At 43.6% G+C, this 21841-nt stretch overlaps 1 protein-coding gene across 1 annotated transcript in view; it reads left to right on the top strand.

Moving 5' to 3' along the window:
* LOC129711794 (collagen alpha-1(XI) chain-like) overlaps nt 1–21841 on the top strand; it is an 85476-nt gene that overhangs the window by 51805 nt on the left and 11830 nt on the right. Inside the window, exons 4-6 of the mRNA XM_055659729.1 lie at nt 7248–7443; nt 13723–13884; nt 20330–21196. Coding sequence (XP_055515704.1) covers nt 7248–7443; nt 13723–13884; nt 20330–21196 — 1225 coding nt within the window. The remainder of the gene's footprint in view (nt 1–7247; nt 7444–13722; nt 13885–20329; nt 21197–21841) is intronic.

A 21841-nucleotide genomic window follows, 5' to 3' on the forward strand; every position in this document is an offset into this window, starting at 1 on the left:
CAGGTCTACTCCACCATTCAATCATGGCTGATCTATCTCTCCCTTCTAACCCCATTTTCCTGCCTTCTCCCCATAACCTCAGACACCTGTACTAATCATACCTCACAGTGGACTTGAGAGCCACTCATTGTGGCCTGTGCCATCGCACTTACCTGGAATTGGAATGGAGGTGATCATCCACGTTTACTTTAGTTTAGTTTTTTGTCACGTGTACCAAGGTGTAGTGAAAAGCTTTTTGTTGCGTGCTAACCAGTCTGAAGAAGGATCTCGACCCAAAACGTTACCCATTCCTTCTCTCCAGAGATGCTGCCTGTCCCGCTGAGTTACTCCAGCATTTTTTGTCTGTCTTCAGTGGAAAGACTATGAGTTTACATGATGCATATACATGTAAATAACTGCATTGAAAACTGATTTCAACTCAACGTCCTGAATCCCCGTCCTGGTCTGTTTTGCCTGCATGTGGGCGATTTGCAGGCCTCCTGTGCCTACAGCCTGCCAATGTTACAGATCTGTGTAGGAAGGAACTGCAAATGCTGGTTTAAACCGAAGATAGACACAAAATGCTGGAGCAACTCAGCGGGGTAGGCAGCATCTCTGGAGAGAAGGAATGGGTGACGTTTCAGGTCGAGACCCTTCTTCAGAAGGTTACAGATCTGCTTGGGAGCTCCCATCACTGCTGAGTCCTCTTCCCATCAGCGGTCTTTGCTGGTCCACTTTAACTTGCCTGATGTCACTTTCTCCTCAAGCCAGTGTCTTTTGATGGCGGGAGGTGAGTGGGGGGTAGAATTGTCAAGGTGCACAGCAATAAATGAGGCAAGTGATGTATCGAGTTGAGTTTATTGCCATCCACACAAGTGCGGTGAGATACAAGTACAACGAAAATCTTGTTTACAGCAACATCACAGGCCATAGGCCCACACAACCCACATTATACATGCTGTACATAATCTACACACAAACTCTGCAAGACCATGAAAAGAAAAAGACTGTGGAAAGCAAAGCAAGACATTAGTGCAAATCATAATTAGAAAGCAAGTCCACGGCTGTGTAAGACCTTGCCGTAGTTCTGATGCTGAGATAGCATTTGTGGTTTGCAGGTTAGTTCAGGACCTGTTGCTTGATTGACTGAAAAGTGGCACCATGGAAATGGGCACTCCGGCCCACCAAGTCCATGCTAAGTATCCAGGGCATGTTCACTCTAGTTCAATGTTACCCCACGTTCTCACTCCCAAAACACTTGGGGCAATTTGCAGAGGCCAATTCATCTACAGACCAACACATGTTGGGAGGAAAGTGGAGCACCCGGAGCAAACCGACGCAGTTGCAGGAAGAATGTCACACTCCACACCAGCTGAGCAGCCGAGGTCACGATCAATCACTGGTCTCTGCCGCTGTGAGGCAGCAGTTCTACCAGCTGTGCCACTGCATCGTCCTGGTTGTGGGAACATGGGAGCTCCTGATCCTGGAGTTGTAGGGCTTCAGGCTCCGGTACCAGTGCTAGCTACATTGTGCCCACTTGCTGTGGCACCAGGCTGCTTTTCCAGGTTTATAAAAGGTGGAGACGAAGAAAGAGTTGCCTCAAAGACACACACAGTAGTTTATTACCATCTACGACCCATAGATCAATAACTATCATTAATGGCCATGCATTAGCCCTGAGCTTGTGAAGGCTGGGAGGAATTCTCCAAGTAACCGATATGATTATCTCAGAGTTGATGCAGTGAGGGGTTACTCCATTTGTTCCTGGGCTCAGCTGTTTGTGTTTTGCGGATGGAGTCATAAGATCATAACTGATAGGAGTAGGCCATTTGGCCCATCAAGTTTACTCTGCCATTGGCATGGGCCAGGTGGGCTGAAGGGCCTGTTTATGTGCTGTATGACTCTATAATACAGGGTTGTGACTCCTTGGAGTTATCTGCTGCAAAGAGCTATGGATGCTCATTAAGAGCAAAGATCCTATAGCGAGCAAGATGGTCCACTCGTCGAAAAAGACGTAGCACGGTCATGGGCAGATTTGTGGGTAATTTAAGGCCCCATTTCCGTAACCGGCTTCCGTCTCCGCACCAAAGATCCCGTAGGATAATAGTGGGGAGACGGAAGCCGGTTACGGAAACATCCTCGTAAAAATCAAAGTTATTTGGTAAAAATCTTCTCCTCATTTTAAGAATTTAAATTTATTAACACAAACTGTTCCCCCACAATGTTGATTACACTGCGGGTCGGGTCTGGTTACGGAAATGGACGAAAAAAAGGCCCACGTTCCGTTCCGTTGCATACTACACGTCAGCCCATTGCATTTAGCGGGAGTAGTCTATCTTGCTCCGCTATAGGATCTTTGATCATGAGTATACTCGATGCCGGGGTTTTGGACACCCCGCAACTTAGCAGATAAGGTGATCAGGAACCAATGAGGACCTAAGGTCACAGGATAAGCCAAACGTTACTGAATGACAATTCTCCCAGTAGCAGCTGATCCAGTTCTTCTGATCCTTTGTTATCCACAAAGTGGTCAAAGACTTTAATAAGGTGCAAGGCAGCACTAATGACGTGGGACGATTATGTGTCTGGGATGTCCTGTGGTTTTACTCACTCTTGTTATATGTAATCTTGCTTTACATAAAGGTGAGTTTTAAGGTGTTGTAAAATGGAGATATTCATTTTCCGGGAAGCACAATAAACATTGGGAATTCCTGGGATTTCTCATGTGAAACCCCTTGAAGATCATGGCTGCTTGAACTTGAATACATACTATTTGTAATACTGCCAGACTATAACATGGATAGCCAAGAGCTATAACAAAACCGACACGATTGCCTCTTAACATTAAAACCTATTATTTCTGCACAGCAGGACAAATTTTTAATTTACAGGGTTGGAGCCTGCTGCTTAATGTTGGATGTGCAATAGACCATCCTCATAGTAATTGCCCTGTGCTCAGCCATAGTCATAGAGTCAAGCAGCAGGGTATTGGGTCCTTCAGCCCAACTCATCAATGTTGACCAAGATGCCCCATCCAAGCTTGTCCCATTTGTCTGTGCCTGGTTCATATCCCTGAAAGGTTTCCTATCCATACACCTGTCTTCCCTTTGATCTATAGGATCCCCACTCATTTCTAAACCTGCTGAGGAGAATACACATCAGCTACACGCTGAATGGGAGACCTATTCTTTACTTTGTTTTCTGCACACTAGTATTTTCCGTGGACCTGCCTATTTAACCCTGTGGCAAATTTTGAGCTTTGAGAGTGTGCGTTTAAGCACATCCAGAAGCTTTTGTGAAATTAACCTACGCATATAAAGTTCACATGTTTGAGCTACCATTCATATTTTTACTGCACAGCCTTTCATTTCTAAGATTGTAAAAGAATTCAAGGCCAGGGTGAAATGAGTGGCACAGCATTCAGTTCTGACCTCGGGCACTGTCCATATGGAGTTTGCACATCCTCCCTGTGAGTTTTCCCCCAGGTACTCTGATTTCTTCACATATCCCAAAAACGTGCTGAATGTTAGGTTAAGTGGCTGCTGCAAATTGTCCATCGGATGTGTGGTAAAATCTGGGGGGGAGCCTGGTGGCTATAAAATGGGTTGGGTAAAAACTGGTGCTTGTTGGGTTGGCACGGACAGTAGGTCAAGGACCTGATTCTGTGCTCCGTTATTCCATTAAGTAATCTTTTAGTTAACGAAAATCAAAAAAGAATGCTAAAAATCTGGAGTGAAAAGAAACTGCTGGAAACATTCAGAAACAATGGGTCGTGCTGTGAAACACTAGCTCCTTCCTTTTCCACAGATGTTGCCCGACCTGCTGAATGTTTCCAGCTCTTTCTGTTTTCATAACCCATGAGCATCAAAAGTGTGGTGGGAGATTTTCAAAGGAGTAGCGTCAATGATCGATCCCACCTCATTTCATCGATGAACTCGTGTTCAGTGAGAAATGATTCATGGCCACTTTACATGTGCTGAAAAGTGAAGTCATTGACGCTGAGAAGAAAATAATGTTTCCTTCCTTTCTAAAGGAGAAACTGAACATTGGATCTGATGTTTAGTTTAGAGATACAGCGCGTAAACAGGCCCTTCGGCCCACTTAGTCCATGCTTACCAGTGATCCCCGCACACTAAGGAACAATTTACACACTAGGGATAATCTCTACATTTACCAAGCCAGTTAGCCTACAAACTTGTATGTCTTTGGAATGTTGGAGAAAACGGGAGATCCCGGAGAAAACCCACGCAGGTCACGGGGAGAATGTACAAACTCCGTACAGACGGCACCCGTAGTCAGGATCGAAAGCCGATCTCTGGCGCTGTGAGGCAGCAACTCGACCACAGCGCCACCATTCTACCCTGTTGTAACAAAGGTTACCACCTTTATAGCAAGCTCTCATTGACGTGTTTAAAAACTCCCTCGCTGTGTATTGGATCGTCTGAGGCAGGTCTGCTGACTTGTAGATAAGGAGAATGAAACGGGTGCAATAATTAATCATCGTCCGTTTTGATCTGTGGTTTTCGCACCTTACCCTTCCTTATATCTAGACTACCTCTCCCCTGACTCTCAGTCTGAAGAAGGGTTTCGACTTGAAACATCACCCCATTCCTTCTCTCCAGGGACGTTGCCTGTCCCGCTGAGTTACTCCAGCATTTTGTGTCTATCTTCGATAATTAATCGATATCCTGGCATATTCGGTACAAGGTTAGTTAGTAATCAAAAGATAAATGATTGCAAACATTTGAAACGGGTTCAGAAGAACCCAAGGTTTGTGCATCAAGCAGACACCCCTCTCTGAGCTCAGCCATTGTAGCTGCCTCAAATATTGGGTTTGGGGGTCATTCATATTAACCTGCCTGACGGACCACTGGTTGTGACGCCCTCGTTTTGATTCTGTTGTGGGGAACAGCAGTAGAATTTGAGCAGCATCAATAGTTAATCACTGACCAGGCCTTCTCTTGTAAGAGCAACACGGGAGCATCATGGAATTTGAACATCCCAGATTTGTGGCCTTGAGGAAAACAGCTGAATTGAGGACAGTTTCACTTTATCTGTTGATAGCTTTCTTGAAGGCCAGCACATTGTGTCTCTTCGTAAAAGGTCATACAAATATACAGTAAGTAACCCATTTGTTTTTGTATGAGAATAATTAATGACATCAGTAGAAGTACCGCTATTATCAAATATTGAGTGTAGAGGACTGGGCTCTGTTTACGTCTAAAATATGATCAGCCATGATCATATTGAATGGCGGCGTAGGCTCGAAGGGCCGAATGGCCTACTCCTGCACCTATTTTCTATGTCTCTATCATGCACATTTCCAGAGTGCTTTCTGCATCTGATAAGGAAGTGGCTCAGCTGCAGAATTTAATTGAGCAAAACAAAAGGTTCTGGAGTAACTCAGCAGGTCAAGCAGCATTTATGGAGGTAATGGATAGGTGATGTTTTGTGTTGAGACCCATCTTCCGTCACCTGTGGCTCCCATGTGTAATTGTTTGGCCATCCTGGTATCACAAGAAGATATAACTGCACTCGTTATCACTGGAACATTGTGGGTTTGAAAGCCAACCAGCGTTTTCCTCCTGTGAAACCAATTTGTTTTCCAGTCCTTCAGCAAAAGTTACTATCGTTCCATAGAATGTTTAAGAAAGAACTGCAGATGCTGGAAAATCGAAGGTAGACAAAAATGCTGGAGAAACTCAGCGGGTGAGGCAGCATCTATGGAGCAAAGGAAATAGGCAACGTTTCGGGTCGAGATCCTTCTTCTGACGACCCGAAACATTGCCTATTTCCTTCGCTCCATAGATGCTGCCTCACACACTGAGTTTCTCCAGCACTTTTGTCTACCATTGTTCCAAAGAAGGCACGCTTGTTGTTTTGGCTTCCCACGGATCATTCTTTTATTCATCATCAAAATGTGGTTTATACAAGTGATTTTACCACCGAGATATGAAAAGTGATAAAGATGCATTAAGAATTATTTTTCCATTGTGACAATCTGTAGCACCTCACAACAAATTCATGGACCAATCAACCCTCTTTGTGAGATTGTCAGAGCAACAGATGTAAAAATAAGGTACACAAAAAAGCTGGAGAAACTCAGCGGGTGCAGCAGTATCTATGGAGCGAAGGAAATAGGCAACGTTTCGGGCCGAAACCCTTCTTCAGACTGATCGGGGGCGGGGGTGGGCGGGGACAAGAAAGGAAAAAGGAGGAGGAGCCCGAAGGCTGGGGGATGGGAGGAGACAGCAGGGGGACTGAGGAAGGGGAGGAGACAGCAAGGACTAACAAAATTGGGAGAATTCGATGTTCATGCCCCCAGGATGCAGACTCCCCAAACGGAATATGAGGTGCTGTTCCTCCAATTTCCGGTGCTGCTCGCTGTGGCCATGGAGGAGACCCAGGACAGAGAGGTCGGAGATGTAAAAATAAGATTGTGTTTCAAAGTACAGTTGGTTCTTTCTGTTAACATCGAAGCTTGGTTTCAGTACATAACCCTACCCCATGTACTTCAGCCTTTTGTGACCTCTTAAATACCTCCGACCAAAGCTCTTCACTGCTCAAATGAGATTCCGTTGCAAGATATCTGTGTCGATTTGGGCTCCCTTGAATTGCAGTCTTTGTTTGATGAAGCAGAGTTATTCCAACAAATCGGACCTGAGAATAAACTTCATGCAGATTTTTGGAAGGATGAATGATATTGCTTGTACCCAACTGTTAACAAGTTCAAAAAACTTCTGGACATGAACTTTACACATGTTGTTCAATATGTAAGAAGGAACTGCAGATTCTGGTTTAAACCGGAGATAGACACAAAAAGCTGGAGCAACTCTGACATCTCTGAAGAAAAGGAATAGAAGAAGGGTCTCGACCCGAAATGTCACCTATTCCTTTTCTCCAGAGATGCTGTCTGACCCGCTGAGTTACACCAGCGTTTTGTGTCTATCTTCTTGTTCAATATTAGTCTGTGCTGTAAGGTGCAGTGTCTCAACTTCTGTTAATGTTGTCAGTAATGCAAGGTGTTTGCACAACTTATTGCAAACTATATTTTCATCAATTACACTAAAACAGTGCACTCTGCCTTTTGACAGGTTAGATGGTTATCCAGTAATTCCTCTTTAGTTTTCTGTACCAGGCCGAGTTCCGACCTGACTGTTTCCCGCCCTTTGACACACAAAGTCCTGTGAATTCCCGTGGTGAATAAACGTGCACGTTCCTCTGCCTTTTCTCAGTGGATCATTGAAGATGTTCTCCTCTTCTCACAGGTTTCCCATTCCCTTCCTCTCGGATGGCAGGTGGCATAAAGTTGCAGTCAGTGTTTCGTGGGATAAAATTGAACTGTACGCTGACTGCGGGTTTGTCGAAAGTGTCGCGTGGAGGAACTACTTTGGAATGCAAGTGACTACGGAAGGCCTGATCATGATAGGAGGGCTAATCGAGGCCTTTGAGACACCTTTTGAGGTAAAGATCAAAATCTTGGGAACTGTACCATCACTTCCATTAACATGAATGAAGACGGAAGTTCCATTGAACGATGGGCTTTGTGGCAATGTGTTTTTTGCAGCCACATTTTGTTTTTGTGTTATTTATTTTCCGCTTTGTGAACTGCACTGGATGAGAACGAGAGCATTACATATGGTTATAGGGAGAACGTGCAAACTCCAGACAGACAGTCCCTGAGGTCAAGTTCGAATCCAGGCCCCTGGCTCGAGAGGCACCAGCTCCACCAGCTGCACCACTGTGCTGCCCATGGAGTTGTAAAGTCATGGAAAGATATAGCATGGAAAAATACCCTTTAGCCCACTGCGTTTGTGCTGGCCATCAAACACCACCTCACAGCACTCCTACCCAAACCCATTTCGTATTCCCCATTTTTGACCTTCAGAGCAACCAACAGTGTGGTTTTTATCCAAGATCTTTATCGAAGATCTTGCTGAAGTCCATATAGACTACGTTTACAGACCAGCCCTCATAGAAACATAAATAATAGGTGCAGGAGTGGCCATTCGGCCCTTCGAGCCTGCACCGCCATTCAATATGATCATGGCTGATCATCCAACTCGGTATCCTGTACCTGCCTTCTTTCCATACCCCCTGATCCCTTTAGCCACAAGGGCCACATCTAACTCCCTCTTAAATATAGCCAATGAGCTGGCCTCAACTACATTCTGTGGCAGAGAATTCCACAGATTCACCACTCTCTGTGTAAAAAATGTTTTTCTCACCTCAGTCCTAAAAGATTTCCCCTTTATCCTTAGACTGTGACCCCTTGTTCTGGACTTCCCCAACATCGGCAACAATCTTCCTACATCTAGCCTGTCCAACCCCTTAAGAATTTTGTAAGTTCCTTGATTGATGAGTTCATAAAAACCCAACCAAATTTGTGAGGTTCCATCTCCCAAGCACAAAACCATTGCAGGGGTCCCCAACCTTTTTCATCCCGTTTACCCCAGGCAACTTTAATAGCATATAACAATGTTATTTCACTTATTTATGAACAACTAATGATGAACAGATACCGTTATTACCAGAACCAAACACAGTCAGTCAATGAGAAAAATTGTGTACAAATCCAGAATCAACAAATGTACCCCCTGGTTAGGCAAAATGTACCCCCTGGGGGTCAATTTACCCCGGGTTGGGAACCCTTGCTCTATAGGCTCATTGGTCTGATGTTCCCAGGTGTTTCCTTGCAGCCCTTCTTAAATAGAGGCACAACATTAACCACCCTCCAGTTTTCCGGCACTTCACTCGTGTCTAACAATGGTTCATATATCTCAGCCAGGGCTCTTGAATTTATTTTTAGCTTCCCACGGTGTCCTCAGATATATCTGATCAGGCCCAGAAGATGTATCTAATTCCATACATCTGAGAACATCCAGCACATCCACAACTGTAATACGGACTGTCCTCAAGACACTTCCATTAGCTTTCCCTGATCTCCATTAACCTTCGCTGGATGGAGGTCTTGGCCAAACTATTGCTGAATTAGTATTTGCTCAATAAGTGGAAAGATCACGGCAGCCGAATTTAAAGAGCTCTTTGTACACAAATTTCTGAATCTCAAATTCCCCAAGCAGACAGGTTTTATTATCATTAAATTTCCATCCAATTCCACTTCCTTTGTGGTAAAGCAAGTAACATCAATAATTAAAAAGTATATATTTGCCTTCGGAACCCAGACAGAATGTGAAGACCTATTTGTGTTTCTTTGTATTTATCCCGTCAGGAGAAATGGACAATCCAGGCTGCTTTAGTCATTTGTATATGTTGTGTTCATTTTTTCCCATCGTGATTTCAATCATTATTGCACCCACATACAACTGTTATTAACAAATGCATTCAAATTAATTATTTGGCTTGTTTATTTACAATAATTTGAGGTAATTAGTACATTTCATTTGATATATAATTACGAGAGCTGTTGAAATGCATGAATCATCAGAATGTAAAGCCAGGGTTTTTCTTTAAACAAACCTTATAATTACTGAGACCTCAGAAGGAGTTAGTGAAGTGGTGTTACATTTGGTGTGGTTGCGGAACTCCTTAACTCGCCTTTAATGCTTCCACACTTAGGTTATTTGAAAAGGCAACTGCTACCTTGAAGGGAGGTTTATTCATCAGTGTAACAACAAAATGTGTTGCCAAGATTTTTTTTTTTCCTCGCCATTTTCGAGGAGAGGGCACAGATAGAGTCATAGAGCTGTACGGCATGGAATGCCAACTTCTCCATGCTGACCAAGCTGGCATTCTGGGCAAGTCCCATTTGCCTTCATTTGTCCTATATTCATTAAACATCCATCCAGGTGCTACAATAACATTTGGACAGGTTCATGAGGAGGAACGGTTCAGAGGAATATAGCCAAATGCAGGCAGGTAGGACTAGTATGGATGAGACACCTTGGTCGGCATGGGCAAGTTGGACTGAAGGGCTTGTTTCTGTGTGCTGCATAACTCTCTATGATTCATCTTTGGAAAATGGATTAATTGTACCCGCTTCGATAACTAACTACCTCCGATTGTTTTCTTCCTCATATGGACCACTGAGTTCTGAGATCCCTCTTAAATCTCTCCCCTCTTCACCTGAAGTCTATGCCCTCTAGTTTTTCGAATCCTCAACTCCCAGGAAATGATTGAGTGTTCACGTCCATGCCACTTGATTTAGTATTTTAACAAAGGACTCCGCTCGGCCTCCTATGCTCCAATGCCAAAAGCCTATCCCGCCGCACACTATAGTTCAAGTCCACAAGTTGGTTTGCTAGTCCTTTCAAAAAAGCATTGTGAATTCTTGAGGTGGAAAACATTTCCAGTGTAGTGGGATTTGCATTATTAATAAAGGATATTCAAATAAAATATTTAAGAAAGAACTGCAGATGCTGGAAAAATTGAAGGTAGATAAAAATGCTGGAGAAACTCAGCAGTTGAGGCAGCATCTATAGAAAGAAGGAATAGGTGATGTTTCTGGTTGAGACCCGAAATGTCGCCTATTCCTTCTCTCCATAGATGCTGCCTCACCCACTGAGTTTCAAATAAAATATTGTATTTACAGGGGCAGGGAATAGATGACGTTCTGGGATGGGATATCTCTTCAGTCTGAAGAAGGGTCCCGACCTGAAACGTTATCCATCCTTTTTCTCCAGAGATGCTGCCTGACCCACTGAGTTACTCCAACAGTTGTGTCTATCTTTGGTATAAACCAGCATCTGCAGTTCTTTGTTTCCAGATATATTGATGTTTTGGGACTTGCCGTGGGCAAGCATGAAGGAGACAGGATTTAACATGTAAAGAAAATACATTAACGTTCCATTAGTATTCAAGCTGGGGTTGGCATTTGTAACTTTTCATTTATTATTTAGTGCATTTATTGTGGCTGCTTTATCAAATTGATCTATGTGAATACTGTTGCAGAATTGCATTTGCAGGGTAGCAGGGATGTCAGGGAGAATCAATGTGTGCAAGTCACTCTAGAGGAAAGCACATCTGTGGGACTGCACCACTGTACTTTCAATATGTTTCTGGTGTTGGGAAGCAAGCAAGCAAAGATTAGCACTTGGCCTAAAATGAGATTGAAAGCATGATCATAGAAATGTAGAAACAGAATCTTGATAGAAGTATAGACATGACAAAAGTATCTACACACTGTAAATGGATCGATTGTAATCATGTGTTGTCTTTCTGCAGACTGGTTAGCAAGCAACAAAAAAGCTTTTCACTGTACCTCGGTACACATGACAATAAACTAAACTGAACTGAAGTATAGAACATGATAGAAGTATTTAAAATGATGAGAGGCAGAGATAGGGTAGACAGTCAGAACCATTTTCCCGGGGTGGAAATGTACAACTCTAGAGGGCACAGCTATAAGGTGAGAGGGGGGAAATTTAATGGTGAATCTCTGGAATTCTCTGCCACAGAGGGTAGTTGAGGTCAGTTCATTGGCTATATTTAAGAGGGAGTTAGATGTGGCCCTTGTGGCCAAGGGGATCAGAGGGTATGGAGAGAAGGCAGGTACAGGATACTGAGTTGGATTATCAGCCATGATCATATTGAATGGCGGTGCAGGCTCGAAGGGCCGAATGGCCTACTCCTGCACCTAATTTCTATGTTTCTATATTTCTATGTAAAGGAGACATGTGGGGCAAGTTTTTTTCATTTATTTATTTATTTATTTGTATATATATTTTATTAACAGAGGGTGGTGTGTGCCTGGAACGTGTTGCTAGGGGTGGTGGTTGAGGCAGATAAGTGAATGGCATTTAAGAGGCTTTTAGGCTGCATGTGCTAGGAATAGAGGGATGTGGATCATGTGCAGGCTGATGAGATTAGTTTAACGGCATCATGTTCAGCACAAACATTGTGGGCTGAAGGGTCCATTCCTGTGCTGTACTTTTCTATGTTCCAGAACAGTACAGCACAAGAACAGGTCCTTCAGCCCACAATGTCTGTGTTGAACATGGTGCCCAAATAAACTAATGTCATCAGCTAGAACCATATCACTACATTCCACGCATACTCACGCACCTATTTAAAAAGCCTATTAAATGTTGTTCTCTTATCTGCCTCAACCACCATCCCCAGCAGCAGGTTCCAGGCACGCACCACCATCCACAAACAAATAAAGTTACTTTCCTTGCACATCTCCTTTGAACTTTGCCCATCTCACCTTAAAGCCACGCAGTCAAGTCTTTCCCATTTCCCTCCTGGGTAAAATGTTCTGACTGTCAACCGTATCTATGCCTCGCATAAATTTATATACTTCAATCAGATCTCCTCTCAACTGATGACGCGTAAGGGTAAAAAAAATCCGAGTCTGTCCAACCTAATTTGTGGAATTCCCTGCCACAGAAGGCAGTGGAGGCCAAGTCACTGGATGGATTTAAGAGAGAGTTAGATAGAGCTCTAGGGGCTAGTGGAATCAAGGGATATGGGGAGAAGGCAGGCACGGGTTATTGATTGGGGACGATCAGCCATGATCACAATGAATCGGCTTGAAGGGCCGAATGACCTCCTCCTGCACCTATTTTCTATGTTTCTATGTTTCAATGTTAATACGTCCTAATCCAGGTAACATTCGGGTAAACCTCTTCTGCACCCTCTCCAAAGCCTCCACACCCTTCCTGTAATGGGACAACGAGAACTGCATGCAATAATTAATCATATATAGAATTCTGTCATGTCACCCCCCCCCCCAGCCTCCATCACGTCAGGGTAAACGAGCCCTGATATTCACAATTTCTCCCCATAATTATAGTCCTCTGTGCTCTCTCCAGCACAGCCACTTATGTCCTGTGGTGTGACATCCAGAACCATACACTGTACCCCTGGTGAGATAAATGAGTGACGTTTTGCAAAGTTGCAACAAAATGTAACTTTACAAAAGTATTTGCATAATACTGCATGCTACGATGACAAGCATGTCAGGTGACTTCTTTACCACCCTACCATTTTCAGACGTTGGTAAATGGGGTGAGTGAAGCTGGCGCCTTCATGTTGGGCATGGGCATTGCGGAATGAAGGGTGCTAGGTGCTAGGACTCTAATTTCTTCTCCATGAGGAATGTGCTGTTTGTTTGATACTTTAATGTTTGGCAGCACACTGGCGCGGTGGTAGAGTTGCTGCCTCACAGTGCCAGAGACCCGGGTTTGAACCTGACTACGGGCGCTGACTGTATGGAGTTTGTACGTCCTCACTGTGTCTGCGTGGGCTTTTCTCCGGGTGCTCCAGTTTCCTCCCAGACTCCAAAGACGCACAGTTTTGTAGGTTAATTGGCTTCTGTAAATTGTCCCCAGTGTGTAGGATTGTGCTTGTGTACGGGGTGATCGCTGGTCAGTGCTGACTAGGTGGACTGAAGGACCTGGTGAAAATCCAGCGGTGACCAGAACGAGGTACGACTCTTTGGGCGACTACTCACGACCATACAGGCTTCACCCCGCGACATGTGGCCAGGGTGTCGACTGTATGGTCGTGAGTAGTCTCCGCAGTCACCCAAAGAGTCGTAGTGTCTTCCTGGTCGCCGCTGAATTTTCAACATGTTGCTGGCAGTTGCCAAAAAAGTTGAGTAAGTGGGACAGACCCATTTGGATGGGATTTCTTCTCTTCATCCTATTTGTGTCTTCAGTTTCACATCACAAGTCAATGGAAGCATTAACATTTGTTTTAATTGCACTCATGATGAGAAGTGCAGCTTTGACATATGAATTTTACACTGGCCATAATGTGCAAAAAATTGTTTCCCTTTAGGGACAAATTGAACAACTGCTGTTTGTGATGGGCAAGCCAACTGTAGCCAAGGAGCATTGCACAAGGTACAATCAAACTTGCAAGGTGACTTCTGAAGATGAGCCTGCCTTCCCTGGCCCTGACTTCCGTGAAGCCAACAATTTTATCTCGGCACAATCAGAGGTAAAGGCTTAAAATCGGTGAAAATATTGTGTTATTGTTTCCAAAATCCAAAATGTGCATTCCATCTAGGTACTCTTGGCATCAGTGTCATTGGTCTATATTTTGTTCTCAGCAGTTTGTTTATTAATGGAGCATTTATTGTAACAGATAACTTCTTAATTCAAGTCTTGGCTGTTCATCTGTAGCACGAGCCTCATCCAACATAAATGGGCAGTGCATTTGTTTTCACAATGCCTCCTACTTTAACAGCTGTGGGAAGATGTTTGTGTGGAACTGGACAGTTTGAGAGTGTTGTGCACCACACACATGGGCACCTCTGTGGTTCCTGTTCGTAAAATCCAAAATGGACATTTCCCCTCGTGCATGAATGTCACAGATTATGATGGACATAAAGTGCTGGGGTAACTCAGCGGGTCAGACAGCAACTCTTGACATAAAGGATGGGTGACATTTTGGGTTGGAATCCTTCTTCAGACTTAATGATTAAGGATTATGAAAATGGTAACGTCCAAGTTCAGGAAAAGCTTCCTCCCTACAGCTATTGGGCCATTAAACACTACAACCTCAAATAAGCTGTGAATTACAATAGACTATTATTGTTATTATTGCACTATTATTGTTTGTTTTTGTGTGTGTGTGAGCGCGCGTGTGTGTATTATACATATGAATAATTTTATTGGCCAAGTATTCACATACAAGGAATTTGAATGTCAAATATATGTGTGTACTTGTGAGTATGTGTGTATATATACACACACTGAATTTTTTTTCTCTCTCATTTATTATATTGTTTACAGTGTACTATGCTTACATATTCTATTGTGCTGCAGCAAGTAAGAATTTCATTGTTCTATCTGGGATATCTGACAATAAAATACTCTTGACTCATGCTTGCGTGTGATCTGTGATCCATATCCCTCCATTCCCTGCATATCCATGTGCCTATCTATACATTGCTTAAGTGACATTATCGTATCTTCCTCCACCAACAGTCCTAGTAGTGCGTTACAGGCACCCACCAACATCTGTACAAAAAAACTTGCCCCACACATCTCCGTTAAATACAACCCCCGCCCCATCCCCACCTTAAACCCATGTGCTCTAGACTTTGACATTTCCACATTACCACCCTGGGATAAAGATTCTGATGGTGTACTCTAACCATGCCTCTTGTAATTTTATATGCTTCTATCTAGTTTCCCCTCAACTTCCAATGTTCAACAAGAAACATTATATGTGCATTCTTTCTTTTTTTATTGTTATTTTACAAATGTCCAGTATCACGTGCAATAGTTACAATCTTGGGAATCAAATAACCAGCCCGCACTTCAAAGCAAAAATGGTAAATCATATCAATAATATAAATCCCATGAGTATTTGACTTCTGCTTTGAATTACTGAGATGAAATGCTTTATTTTCTGTGAATTTTCTTGGATATTATTGGATATTTAGTTATCGGTGGTTAACTATGTAAAATGTTTTCTGATATAATAAATATTCGCTTCAGGAGAACAATGTTACCCGTTCTTTGCAAACATGGATAGATCTAAAGCATTAAACTTAATGAAATTTTACTGATTTACAGAAGGCTGTGGGGGCCAAGTCAATGAATATTTTTAAGGCGGAGATAGATAGATTTTTGATTAGTACATGTGTCAGAGGTTATGGGGAGAAGGCATGAGAATGGGGTTGAGAGGGAGAGATAGATCAGCCGTGATTGAATGGCGGAGTAGACTTGATGGGCCAGATGGCCTAATTCTGCTCCTATCACTTATGTCTTTATGACCTGAGGTGATCCAGTATATGACTTGTATCTGGGAGACACAAGAGGCATATTGTATCAGTTGACAATGTTGGTGAATCGGAATGGTGAGCTCGTGACTGTGCTGGTAGATAGATCTTCTCATGTGGCATATTGCTGGACCGACCAGGAAATAGCCTGGTCTCGTGTGTGTGTGATGCGTTCAGTCCCATTCTCTATCTATAACCAGGGTAAGAGGAGCAGTAATTCAAAGATCTTAACAGTGGTGAACCGTGAAAGATCATGAGACCTTCCAAGTCTACCAGAGGCCCACTTGAGACTTGAGCCTTTGGTGCACAAAGGCCCAGTTGTTTGTCCGTCCTCATCCAAAGAAACTTGATGTGCCTGAGTTCTCACAAATAGTCTTTGGCCTGAAACATCATCTCCATTTTCCACAGATGCTGCCTGACCTTCTGAGTGTTTCCAGCATTTTCTGTTTTTATTCTTCAAACGCCACAGTATCTCCTGGAGGAGATGGTATTCCAGACCATATTTACTTGGAGAAATATTGCAATTTTTGGTGTTATTAGGCCAATAATCTTGAATTCCTGTTTACTACCAATGGGTGAGTACTAGAATAAGTCATGGGCAAGTAGGAATAGGCAGCATTTTGGCTTTTCTCTTTCACGTGCATCTCATGAACTTGTTTAGGTTAGATTTTGTTAGCTTAGTGATACAGCATAGAAACAGGTCCTTCGGCCCACCGAATCCACACGACCAGCGCTCCCCGAACACTAGTTCTATCCTACACATTAGGGACAATTTACAGAAGCCAATTGGCCTACAAACCTGCAGGTCTTTGTAGTGTGGGAGGAAATCGGAGCACCTTGAGAAAACCCTGTGGTCACGGGAAGAATGTACAAGCACCATACAGGCGGCACCCATCGTCAGGATCGAATCTAGGTCTTTGGTGCTGTAATTCCCCTGTCCCACTTAGGAAACCTGAACGGAAACCTCTGGAGACTTTGTGCCCCATCCACGGTTTCCGTGCATTTCGCGGAGGTTGCAGGTGGTTGCCGGAGGTTGCAGGTAGTGGAAGCAGGTAGGGAGACTGACAAAAACCTCTGGGAACCTCCGGGAACCGCACGGAAACCTTGGGTGGGGCACAAAGTCTCCAGAGGTTTCCGTTCAGGTTTCCTAAGTGGGACAGGGGCATTAGGCAGCAAGTCTACCACCAAAGTCTACCGTCAGGATATTAGCAGCCTTCGTGAGACAGGCTGTGTTTCCTGAAGATGCCTTTGATGGTGTGGTGGTCATTACTTCTTTTCGACCAGGCAATGTCCACCATTTTCTGCACCATCTTCCTTCCTGGACATTCCATCATAGATGTCCTGATATGTGGGCGCCCAAGATGGATGTTGGAGGCCTGGCCAAGCTGGCCATCCACGAGTCACGGCGCCAGGCGGAAGAGAGCTTTACCCGAGCCAGATGCTTGCCCCTTTACCGGGGCTACATCCATGCCCGGGCGGTGTTAGAGAGGGACATAGTTGTCTAGTAGTTATTTAGTACATTTGTAAGGATTGTAACATAGTTATTTGGAAATTTAGTGTCTGAATAATCTGGTGATTTTGTACTATGGTGGTGGGTGTGTCATTGGTCTTGTATCTTGATAGTAATTAAATAAATTATTTTTGATACCAAAAAAAAGATGGATGTTGGAAGCATGCACGTGGTAATTGGCACTGGGCAATTTGCAGATGGGAACTAAGAGGGAGATAAGGATGGATACAGAGAAGATTTCATACCAACAAATATATGGGAGATTGCAGGTGGAATTGTTTAGTTTAGTTTAGAGATACAGTGCAGAATCAGGCCCTTTGGCCCACTGAGACGCGCAGATCATCAGTCCCTGCAGACTAACACTATTCCACACTAGAGACAATTTACATTTATACCAAGCCAATGAACCTATAAATCTGTACGTGTTTGGAGTGTGGGAGGAAACCGAAGATCTCGGAGAAAACTCACGCACGTCACAGGGAGAAAATTGAAACTCCGTTCAGACAAATGCCCGTAGTCAGGTTCAAACCCAGGTCTCTGGCACTGTAAGGCAGCAACTCCACCTCTGTGCTGCCTTAAGTGAGACAGTGCTTCCTGTCTCATTGTGTGGAAGAAGCAACAGTAAGTTAAAGTTCAAGTTCACATTTATTGTCACATGCACCAATTAAGGTACAGTGATATTTGAATTACCATACAGCCATACAAGTAAAAAAGAACACAATACACAATAAATTTAACATAAACATCCCCACAGTGGACTCAACATTCCTCACTGTGGTGGAAGGTGATAAAGGTGATCTCTGGCCCATGACTGACTCAGTTAGGATCGAAGAGGTGAATAAAATCCTGCCCAACTGAGTACTATTGGACAGCTATTGAAGGTAGATGATGAGGTTCACTGCTTCAAAGGCTCCAGACAGGTTGTGACTAGTGAAAAGTGGTAGATCTCCCAAATTCCTTAACGCCAAAGGATGTCATCAGTGACTTTGATAAAGCCCAAAATATATGGCTTCAGTAACAGGAAGTTGAGTTTGGTGATGCCAACGTCTATGTTCAGGATTAACAACATGGAAACATTCATAAGTGGGAACATATGTATAACTTGTAAACGTAGGTACATAACAAGGTTCTTCTGTGCTTAAGGATGTATCACCAAACCTGGAAGCAATTACACATCACAGAATGAACAAATGTTTTCAAGGAAATACACTTATGATTTCCAAAATGCAATGAATTTTTTTGCAAAGGGATTACCAACTTGCTCTTGCCAACCAACATGCCCCATCTATGCTAGTCCCGCCTGCCTGCATTTGACCCATATCCATCTAAATCTACCCTATCCATGTACCTGTCCAAATTTTTCTTAAATGTAATGATAGTATCTGCCTCAACTACCTCCTCTGCAGCTCGTACCATGCACACATTGTGTAAAAAAAAAGTTGCCTCTCAGGTTCTTATTAAAACCTCCCCCCCCCCCCCCCCCCCCCCCCCCCCCCCCCCCCCCACATACAGACACACCCCTTCTCCCCGCCCCTGGGTAATATGTCCCTCATACTGTAGCTGCCACAGAGAGAATTGACACTTCTTTGTGTGGCATCAAGCGACTGTGTTGAAAATGATTCCTTTACCATGACTTGAGAAGTTCACTTGCCCATAAATGCTTTTATTAGCCATTTACATCAAACAGAGATCGACAGTTGGTTTTACTGGATCTCAAAAGTCTGAAGTACAGCAACTGGAGTTTCTGCTGCCTTAAAATTGCATCTTTGAAAAAGTCACTGATATTCGGTTTTGGGCAAGTTTTGTAGCGACTGTCAACTATCCTTCAAATGCAGGGACATTAACGCTCGTGATAAGGATTTTACCTTTAGCCATTGAGAAACTTGGGCAGACTCTTGGGGTCGGCCTTTAAGATGACAGAATAAGTGACATCCCAGTTGATGTATTCCAGAGAGAGTTAGATTTAGCTCTTAGGGCTAAAGGAATCAAGAGATGTGGGGAGAAAGCAGGAACGGGGTACTGATTATGAATGATCGGCCATGATCATATTGAATGGTGGTGCTGGCTCGAAGGGCCTAATGGCCTACTCCTGCACCTATTTTCTGTGTTTCTATGTTTAATCTGTGCGATACAGAGAAGGGAATTGGCCCCAAATTCAACTTTCCGCTCACGGATTATGAAATATTTTCAGGAACGTTTTAAAATAGCTTTTATTTGAAATTTTCCAAATCGCTTTTAACCAGTCAGAAAACACACTGCTGGAACTTCATTAATGGATTTCATTCATTGGAACATTACCTCAAGAACATTGTAAAGTGCGGGCTTGAAAGTGACCTTCACTTAAAGTGTCATTCAGTTGCGTCATTCTGTATGTTTCGATTAGCTTTGATGGTGCTGATTCGGTCTCGTAGCACCATGGTGAAGCTTCCCTTTATAATCTGTTTCTGCATAACTTTGGCAGGGAAAGCTGCCAATGCAAACTGAAATAAGATAAAGAAAAACAAAACCATTTTTATTTTCTACTTTCATCAGTTATATATATAAAAGTTAACACAAAGTAAAATGGGATTGTCTCTTAGGATAAAGTTATCCAACTTTGCAGTGTCCTGCAAATGAGAGTAAGAACTTGACACCTGGATTTAGTTGAAAACTGAAGTTGAGTCTTATTTGCTGAAATATGATGAATTCCTGCAAGTATTAAATATTTAAATTTTAAATGTGAATAACGAAAGCAATCTGTTTTTCATCACAGTTTGCACCAAAATCATTTGATCTCATTGATTCATCCCTAGTGCAGGACTTCTTGAAGTTAATCAACCAGCAAATGAATACATATAACATTATGATATTGGTTAGTTGCTTTAGGTTGAGCAGTCATTCAATGATTAGCAGTCTAATTATTTGCTGTGAAGTGGAATGGATGGATTCTCCGCAGATGATGCCTGATCTGCCGAGCTCCTCCAGTGCTTTTTTGTTTAGGCTTATGGTAAAAGCATGCATAATTTCACTTACTTAACAGGATTTCAAAAAATGCTGGTCTTCACTCTGTGATAGCAGTTACATTCTGGGCATTGATAATTCCAAACTGAACTTTTGTGATTTGTGGAAGTGGTTTCTCATGGACTGGCTTTGATTTCCTACAGGGGTCTGCGGACATAACCAGTGGAATGGATACAAGACCAACCTTGACTGAGATCAAAGGAGCGGCAGGTCAACCTCGAACGAACACAGTGCATGGAGACTCTTGGTCAAGGCGCCCCCTTGAATCCGATCATTTTGGGAGCAATGAACTGCTGAATCTCTCCTACAATGAACTCACAGATACAGGAGCAGCCAGGCCTGGCACAATCCTCAGCGACACCTCCCCCCCACACAGTTCTACGGGGGTTTCAAATGCCTTTGCCCAGACTCCTGATGTTAAACGCAATGAAATTAATGAAGAGAATGACGCTAGGTCTGATATAAGGACTTCCAGTGCACTTAATGAATTAATTGATGAGGAGTTCTACTTCGCAGTTGAAGATCGAAGAGATTTTACACTCCACCAGCCAAAACTGGACAGTAGGTTAGTTGCTTCCGATAATCCCACAGTGATGTCACCCACTCCAATAATTGACCTAGACTTTCCACCTAACCCATCCCATGTTCACACGCCGGGAGGCAACCTGTTGGTGCAGAAGGGCACTGACCCACAGCAGGGTAACGACATATTGCCAATCGATCTTGTCAGTGGAAGTGCTGCAGATTCCAAGGGACTGAATGAAGTGGTTATTGATCTAAACAGCGATCAATATCCGGCTGAGAAGGCCAAAGGAGAAATTACTTCCGTCAAAGAGATCTACGAGATGGAGACCGCAGACGAGACTGCACAGTGGGAAAGTGACAAACTTCAGGGAACCTCACGGAGCAGTTCGGCCCAAGCAGGGATCCGTCAACGTCACAAAGAGCAAGTACGTGACAGGGTGGGAGCGCCTGGGCCAACCGGATCACCAGGGCCACTTGGCCTAAGGGTAAGTGAGTTGCCAGCAGACCATGACAAGGTCGCTTTGATAGTCTGCCAAGGACTTCACAATCTATGCAAGATGGTTGTCGGTGCAAATGGTTTAATGGCCATAGTGAGCTAACGTCTGCCCACATGGCACATCCTTGCTTTATTACTCCATTTGCTGGTCCGAGATGCACTTCAGAATCATAAGCGATAGGAGCAGAATGAGGGCATTCGGCCCATCAAGTCTACTCCATCGTTCAATCACGGCTGATCTATCTCTCCCTCTCAACCCCACTCTCTTGCCTTCGCCCCATAAACCCTGACACCCGTACTAATCAAGAATCTATCAATCTCCGCCTTAAAAATATCCATTGACTTGGCCTCCACAGCCTCCTGTGGCCATGAATTCCACTTCACTGATGAGCAAATGCGAGTTTACACTTCACCATGCCGAGACAATGAATGAGTGTTGTAATGTCACAGCTCCAACATGCAGTGTTTAAGCTAGATTCCACAATACATGTATGTATACTGCAAGTCCAGATATTGACCAAAGAAAGATTCCCTGAACATCCAAGGATGTAGCTCACACAGAGGAGAAGATTGGAGTGAAATGCCTGGTTCGGAGTGGGAGGGGCATTGAGGGGGAGTGACAGTTCAAGCACCA

The sequence above is a fragment of the Leucoraja erinacea genome, chromosome 31 (assembly GCF_028641065.1).
Source record: "Leucoraja erinacea ecotype New England chromosome 31, Leri_hhj_1, whole genome shotgun sequence".
Taxonomy (NCBI): domain Eukaryota; kingdom Metazoa; phylum Chordata; class Chondrichthyes; order Rajiformes; family Rajidae; genus Leucoraja; species Leucoraja erinaceus.